General features: G+C 37.0%; 1 protein-coding gene across 1 annotated transcript; it reads right to left on the minus strand.

Annotated features, from left to right (window-relative positions):
• Nucleotides 1–1,155: 1,155 nt before the first annotated feature.
• TMEM33 (transmembrane protein 33) lies at nt 1,156–7,402 on the minus strand. The gene is made up of 6 exons (XM_010016044.1): nt 7,313–7,402; nt 6,705–6,892; nt 5,635–5,702; nt 4,718–4,851; nt 2,789–2,872; nt 1,156–1,375 (listed from the first exon to the last, which is right to left on the minus strand). Exons 1-6 carry the CDS (start codon nt 7,396–7,398, stop codon nt 1,246–1,248), a joined length of 690 nt encoding a protein of 229 aa, XP_010014346.1. The 5' UTR covers nt 7,399–7,402; the 3' UTR covers nt 1,156–1,245.
• Nucleotides 7,403–8,480: the final 1,078 nt, after the last annotated feature.

Here is an 8,480-nt window from a genome sequence, read left to right on the forward strand (position 1 = left end):
TATAGGAGTTTACAAAAGGCCAAGGAAACCCATTTAATTTTATGCAATTAGAATACTAACATTAACTACACAAGAGTTGGCAAATACTTTGCCCTGAATTTATGGAAAGAAATTGTGGTCAGACAGATTAATATTAATTTGTTTCCCCTCCCCCACTTACCTACCTTTCAGCTGCTGGGTGAATGCATAATCAGCACTCAAGTTAATAATCACGTCTCTAGTCATGACACTGGCTTCAGATCAGTCATCGGATGGATTTATGCCAAGAAATCCTACACCCATTTGTTTCAGAAGCTGCCTAAACAGGTGCAATCCTTTATGCAAATTTCCCATCACAATGAGAGTCTCAGAAACTGGAATAACAATCTATACAGAGCTAGCTACAGATTAATTTTCTAAAAAGCTGACATGCTTGAATTACTGCAGTCTCACATTTGTGTAGACACAAGAACAAATCTGCAATGGTTCTGCAAAAGTTACTTCGTTTACATTGATTAGTTCATTTAAGAGATGGCTAAAAGTTTAAGCATTGCATCTTTGTCTGAAAAGCCTACAGGTCAGCAATTTGGCTTGATAAAACATTTTGTTATAAGACAACTGCAGTTTTCTGTGATCAGTCTCGAGACTTCTTCCAACAACACAAGACTACATCACAAGGTAGAAACTTGGAAAAGTTCTTTTTAAGTAGTAGCAATAAAAGTAGCCTCTCCTTCAGAAAAGGTGTTAACTATGTCAGCTTCATTGATTTTAATCCCTTTTGTTAAATTCAAAGTGGGTAGTAACTTTACACTGAGTAATTTAGATGAAATGGTACTACAGATGTATTTAGTAAGCAGAAGAATACTGTCCAAAATGTACTGCATAGTTACATGTACCAACTGCTATCCACTGGAGACATCCTATAGCAGCTATAGTTCCAACTAACATAAACCTACTGAGTATAGACCTTAAAGATTTAATCAGCCTCAAACAACTCTTGATTCCTAAAAAAACCCAATTCTGTATGACTGGGCATGTTTTAGATAGGATGCAGCTACTTTTTTCACCAATTAGCAATACAGCACAGTAATTTTAAGTTTCCATTACTTGCTTTTGATATGCTAAATTTCATATTATCTCCAGAAAAGCATATACACATTTTTATACAGCCTGGAGTGAGATCAGTGTAAAACCAGGAATTTTTAATCATCAGCAGAAGTGCCAGCTGCTCATAATGTTCACAAGACACAAGTGCCTGAAATTTGGCTATGCAACAGTTGGTGCCAATCTGCTTATAAAGGAAATGCTGCTGAGGCATAGTCTTCTTACAAAAACAGGGCATGAGGGCTTCATTATTAAGTGTTCAACAACAATCCTCAGCTCGGTGAAGAGAGTCCTGAAAAAATCAGATTTAAAGAGTTTTAAAATCCTACAGAATTTATCAGAAGTAAGTATCATCTAAATCTATCAACTCAAGCATTACTGTATTTTGCAAGAGCTTCTGAATTATTGTCCTTTAAACATTAACATTTTAATTAACTTCAGTTCATTGGCTTCCAGCAAATGAAACAAAGCAACAGAAAAGTTCCACCTTCAAGGAAAAAAAACACAAACCACAAAAAAAAAAAAAAAAAAAAAAGCACCACACACCCAAAAAAAAAAAAACAAACCCACCAAAAAACACCAAAACAAAACCCCACAAACCACACAACAGCCAACACTCCCACCTCACCCCCCCAAATTATAAAAAAAAGACAGGGTAATGCTTTATCAAAAAGTGTGTAAGAAGCTGGGAGGTGATTGTGTGTTTGTGCTGCTTGTTGCCAGAATGCAAGAACTCTGCACTAGAAGCATTAGAAGACAGACATGAGAAATACAGCCCAAAACACCAGTTTCCCTTAAAACTACATAAATGCCAGCAGAATCTTTGGAAAACTAGCTCTATTGAAAGCTAGTTCTATTATTGTACAACTTAAATTATTTTTAGATATTAAAGTAATAAAGCACCTTTATATATGTTTGTTGTTGTTGTTAAAAAGAAGACATGAACTGAGATGGAACAAATGATTTCTTATGAAACAGTAGGGAATAGGAGGTGATGAAGTTTATAATTCTCAGACCCACCTTTGCATACCATAGCAGCAAAACACACTTTATTGGTTAGTTTAGCAAACCATTTTCTAATAGCATAGCGATCAGACCAGAAAGCATATTCACAAAATTTTATGCTATGCAACACTTGTCATAAGAAAAAATCCAAGAAAGCGCTAACTCGAGCAAACTCTCATAGGAATATATATGGTCTCAAAGTTTGAAGCTTGACCAACTTTCAGACAAAATCAATAAGGCTCTATTTCAATTATAATTAACCTATGAATTTAACTAAAGGAGGTAGTGAACATGTTTAAGATCATCCACAGGGGTGGGTTTTGTTTTTTTTCTGTCAAGGTAACACAAGTTCTTAAGTTCCTATTAATGTATAGACTTACTCTTAGATAGGCCTGGAATCCAAAAATAAGGATCTCTTTCTGGTAAATGGTTGCAGAACAATTGAAAGATTTTCTTACCCAAAGCACAGTTTTAATTACACAAGCATGTTCTGTAAGCTCCCATTCGAGGATGGGAACATTTCAGAAACGTTCGGTTACACAAAATAAATGTAACCTTGACCAGCATCCAGGTGTATTCCACATGGTAATTATAGAGACTTAGTATTACAAATTATGCATTCATTTTAGAATTAAAAATTTCTGAATGCCTAAACACTATGCTGTTAAACATGAACTTCCAAAATCAGTTTAGTGCTTACCGACAGTATGGATTTCGCCGAGAGGAGTAGCGTAATGTAAGAAATCTATAGTAAATGAATGGCTGGAGCAGACTCCCTTGCCCACTGAAAGAGAACAGAGAAGTAGAGCTTAATACTGCCAAAAACAAAACAAAACAACAGGGCTTTAGCTAGATTGGAGTCACATTGGTTCAGGTTATATATAACTGACAAGAAAAAGTAAATAACCATATACTTACAAAGGCAGAAACTTACATTATAGAATAAAACTGCTCAACAAAGCAGTTAAAGAAGTGCTGTTCTTGTATTGATTTTATATTTATGAAGTTTTTTACATGTCTTATTTCTGGCAGTGGGCAAAGGATCACAGAAGTGTGGTGAACACCTGTTCAGTATTAAGAAAAGCTTGCTGGTCAAGCACAGAAATTGATGGACATAAATAGTCCAGCTACAGCAAACTTTTTCAGCTCTAATCATAACACTTTTAATATCTGAACCATATTTCTAGTATCTTTTGCAGAACATCTCAGAATACATTGGAGACTATTATAGATGTAGTGAGACATTAATGCCAAGCTGATATCCAACTACTTCAGCTACACTGAAATTAGGTTTTGGTATTTTAAAAAGCTGCTGTTTCATGTGACATTGCTGTAAAATAGTGAAAGAGTAGAATACAAATCATACATAGCAAAGCACAGAAGTACCATGAGTTTGATTTTTATGACTGAAGTTTCTTTACATAACGCAGTATAAAAAGTTTTGTTTGAAGTTGAACGTAACAGTTCAAATAACTAGAGCTCCTTCGAGTATGAGCAGTATCTTTACCCAGGGGAGAAATATAAATAAATAAATAAATAAAAGTAGTGAGTTACAGGAGGCAGAAAAGAGGAAATACTGCACCTGTAGAGTATCTACAAGCAATTTAATACACTAAACCAGTTTAAAGAACAAATTCTCACAATAGCTGCATTTAACCATTATATGATCTTAAAATTTGGTATATGATACAGTATCTACTAGGTGACCTATTAGCAATACTTCCCATACTAAATTTTCAAGAGAGAGAGAAGGAAGGAGGGAATAAAAAAAGTGCTCCTAAAGAGAAGTTTAAAGCACTTGAAAGTTTCAGATACTGGATACAAAGTGTATCTGTCAGTTGTTAAGTGGCCTTAAATGAAATGGAAGGCTTCAGTGCTGAAGCGTTCAGCAGAGTTATCAAAAGACAAATTATGCATTCTATCAACTTCCAAGAAGATAAAGCCCTCCTTCTACTGCCTGTGAGCCCACTCAAGACTAATGCTCTCGCTGTGCTAGGACTTGTACAGAACAAAGGGCATACTCCCCTTCCAAATATTAAAAGAAAGATAGTTATGCCTATATGACTTCAGTAGGATTCCAACATGCATATGCTCAAGATCCTCAAAATGAATTCAACAGGCTGCAGAGCAGGCAAAACCAAATGAAATCAGAGACAAGGGTCACTGGTCAGAAGTAACACAGGAGAGGACATAACCTACTCCTGCTTGCACATTTTCAGCAGAATTAAATACCGTGCCAGTTAAATTTCTAGAATCCAGTAGCCAAAATTAAGAGTTCACTTTCAGTGAAGCTGAAGAGCTTAATATTCCATTACACTAACAAAATTAAACTTACGGAACAATACAGAAGAACACAAGTTACAGGCCTGAAAAACTTTGATTTGACCCAACAATGTCACCAAGGCTATGAACGGGAATGGTTTCTTTTGGTGCTCAGTTGTATCAGAGTGAACACTTTGATTTCATGATGCACCAACTTAATAAGTCTAGGAATCAAACAAATTAAATTCAAGCCTTGGTCAGCCAGAACCATACAAATGGAGATCTATGACCCACAGAAAACTCAATTTCAAAAAGTAATCTCGTGTAGACAGTTTCTAATCCTGAAACTATTTATGGTAATTCTTACCTGAAGAGCATAAAAACTGTAGCTGGCATCAAGAAAATTTCATTGCAAGCAATGAATTTCAGAATATTCTGTTGATTAGCATTCAGTTTCTCCAAAATATTTCTCAGAAAGGGCATGCTGTTTGAACTTCGTGCCTTTAAAGAAGAAAAAAAAAAAAACAAACCAAAAAAAGCCAGAAAACACACAAGTTACACCTATCTTCTTTAGCACAAAGAAATCAAAATACTAACAATTATAACTTACAACTGATTTCAGCAGTTTAAGACTAGATCCTTTAAAGGTATTGAGATTAGTATCCCAAAGAAAACCACCATAAACTTGGAACCCCATAATTACATAGAGTTCAATTAAAAACATGAGGTGTTGCAATTCCCTCACCCACCCATTTTAGGTTCAGTTGCACACAGATGGCCACGATCCTTACTCTGCCCGCCAGGAGGAATTACCAATGGTAGCAAGATAGCCTAGTTAGGAACACCAGAAGCTGGAGTTACATCAACTGCACAAGGCACTTCATGGAGTAGCAGGGCCAACTGGCAAGTATTTTGCTTGCTAGCCTCACCCTGCAGTTTGTTATTTTACTACTGAACTAGAACATGAAATTTCACAGGCTATGGTTTAGCTTGAAAAGACATGTCTTAAGTTTCAACTTAACTGTTACACTGCTTTTGTATCCTTCAAAGAACAGCATTTGAAGAAAAATAATTAGTGTCAACATATCATTGAGTCATAACAGAACTAGGGGGAAGGAAGGGGAAAAAAAAAGATTTCTCGTATTCTCTGTGCTGAGATTCCATACTAGTTTCACTCTAACTCCCCTAGTGTAGCTAAAAGAAACTATGGCTGCAGCTCAAACCCATTTACAAACCCAAGAATCCCAGCAGCATGAATTGTACTATACATCATATCTTACTTACATCAAGAACCTTCTTTGTATATGTAGCAGCATGAAGCAAAGAGAATAGCAGAACTGGAAAAATACTCACTGAAGCAAGCGATAAGGAAAATTATAGACTGCACAAGTACTTAATTTCTCTGTCACGTTACGCAAACACACAAGCTATAGCTTGATGGCTCTTTACAACAGGTTGGCTGGAATGACCTATACTGTGTTAAGACATGCATGCATCTAAGATCTATTATTTATAACTCTTCCATTTGCTTCTTACAGCTCTCAGCTACACTTTATTAACTTCAAAATGTGTGTGAATGCAGGTATGCAAAAGTACAACAAACACCATTATGCACCAGTGCATTTCTACTGAAATGCATCCTTTCTGCATGAAAGACACAAAGGAGGTTATTACTTAAAAATCTATCAAACAGATTATCATGATATTTTTATTAAGAAAAGCTACAAAAAGCATTTCTATACCAAAGAGCATGCAGTTGTCAGACATCCAGATTTTAGAGAGCAAGAATGCAGACATTCCTCTACCAAAGACATTAAAAGTAGGACGTTCTTAAGAGTGGCACAAAAAAAAAAAAAAAAATCAGTTCTTGCATATGACCCTTGACAAGCCACAGGAGTGAGCCTTTTTTCTAGACTCTGTTTAATAACTTATCTGAAAAAGCTACTGCTGAATAATTTCTCTCTACGTAATGCATGTCCTACTCACACTGAGGAATCATATATAAACCCTGTACTAGTAATAATTGAGAAAGTTACCAACTTCTCAAAGTATCACTTGAGGCTGGTCATAAAATCCACCAAACTTGTCTCAGGAAAAGAAAATTTAAGTAGTCAGAGACTGCACTGCACTAGTTAGAGATGATTAACCTGAATATGGATCAATTAACATAAGCCTCTCCTATTTTACATAGGATATGTTCCATGAATAGCAAACATATTCTAGTTTAAACTAGTTTTTCAAATCATGGCACAGGCAACGAAGAGAATCAAGTTTTAAGATATTTAAAGACATAACCAGGATAACACAATTAAGATATTTAAAGACATAACCAGGATGACACAAGTAAAGGATACTTGTAACAGGGTAGGAATTCACAAAGATAAGAGAGTACAACAGGTAGTGGCAGCTGTCCTCCAGCAAAGCCTGGGCCAGAAACGCCCTGCTAAGCTGAAAGTGCGGTAGCCTTTGGTGTAGTCGGAGGGCACTAGTAAGAGCATTTGCCAGCAAGGCACGCTGATAAAAGCTCGCTGCTTCATGCAACCTGCAAATCATCAGAGGAGATGTTACCATATGAACCAAGCCCCTGTTCAGAAGTCTTCCACCCTTGAGAATTGCATCACAATTGCATAATACGTGAAGTATTTCTATTATTGTATATAAGCAGTGTTACCAAAATACAACTCAAAACCTGGTAACATTGACTTACTGCAAGTGCCACAGGTAAAACAACTCATTACTTCATCATTATGCATAAAGATATCAATTTGCCACTACTTTACAGCTGATCAACATATTTTCCAAATGCATCCAAAAGTGGTTTATATCAATCTAATTCTGACAAAAAGCATCCAAGTAATCTGAACAATAGAAATTTACCCTTTTGTTAAAAATAACTCTATGAAAAGGAGGTGCAGTTACTTTGCAAATTATAAATGCTATTTTATAACATTACAATACATACCCTAGAAGAGGCAGAACAAATAAAGCTGAGCAGTAAACTGTGAACAAGCGGGAAATCCACATTGCTGTATCCAACTTGTTAGCCATCAGAAACTGCTACATTAAAAGAAAAACACAACCCCCCCGGAAGTTGATATCTTAATATTTGCATACAATGAACAGTCTTCCCTTCTGCAATAAATTGCAAGTCTTTCTCCAACCTTGAATACAAGCAAATCATAGCTCGAAGTGTTCTGTGATATTTGACTCGTATGATGTTGCTAACCTGAACAAAAATAGGTAGGCTTCCTGAGAACCACAGAGCTCCTTTATACACTACAACCAAATATAGTGGTAAGGTAAGATCTTCTGCGGAGGTAGTTCTATACAAACCAACCTTACCAGCTTCAAAAATGTTACCATGCAATGTCTTTAGGCCTCACCAACTTTTGCAACTATTGCTTCCAGGTTCCTTTTAAAATACACTGCACACATCTATGGCTAAATCTTCACAAATCTTACTGAAAGGAAAAATGCCAGGTACAGCTGGCTACTAAGAAGGAGAAAAAAAAAGTGACTGCTGTAGCTGAACCCAGGACACTATGTCATAAAGAACACAGCATTGTTTTGGCCTACATATTCTTGGCCTCCAAAAAGCAAAAAACTCTCAACAGTAGCCCAGCACCTCTCCTGTTGTTGAGCTCTCCTTAACCTCAGCTCTCTCCACTCCTGATACAGTCAATGTACCAGAAAGGCTCTAATGAAACACAGCATGCTTTTGGCTATTCAGTACCCAAGAATGAAAGTATCAGCTTCCCTTCACGATAAAGAGCTCGAGGGTTTGGTGTTTTTTTTCTCGAATTTGAACCTGCTTTGAAGACTGCGCTTGTCCTTTGCATTCCTAGGACAAGAACAGAAATTTAAAATTAAAACTGCCAGAAATTACCCTAACCTACCTGCAAGCGCCTTCATATCACTATCTCCTGCCTTGCTTGCACAATACAGCTACGCGGCATTAGTTTTGATAGAGACGTTTTCAAGAACGGCGGCGCAGCAACATCACGTTTTCCACCACAAAGTGGAAGAGCTGCTCCCCTGCCGTCCCGGGCATACTGCGATCGCCGCAGGACCCTCCCGGCAGCACCATGGGTGCCCGCGCTGCTGGAGAAGCGCCACGGCCGGCCCAGGGC

The sequence above is a fragment of the Nestor notabilis genome, unplaced genomic scaffold, assembly GCF_000696875.1.
Source record: "Nestor notabilis isolate BGI_N333 unplaced genomic scaffold, ASM69687v1 scaffold21956, whole genome shotgun sequence".
Taxonomy (NCBI): Eukaryota; Metazoa; Chordata; class Aves; order Psittaciformes; family Psittacidae; genus Nestor; species Nestor notabilis.

Bases quoted from the DNA above. Each gene is read 5' to 3' on its own strand.
- TMEM33 (XM_010016044.1), bottom strand. From the start codon at position 7,398: ATGGCTAACAAGTTGGATACAGCAATGTGGATTTCCCGCTTGTTCACA. The intron at 6,893-7,312 runs GTATGTATTGTA...GATGATTTGCAG, and splicing joins TTTGTTCTGCCTCTTCTAGG to GTTGCATGAAGCAGCGAGCT. The intron at 4,852-5,634 runs GTAAGTAAGATA...TCTTCTTTAAAG, and splicing joins ATACAAAGAAGGTTCTTGAT to GCACGAAGTTCAAACAGCAT.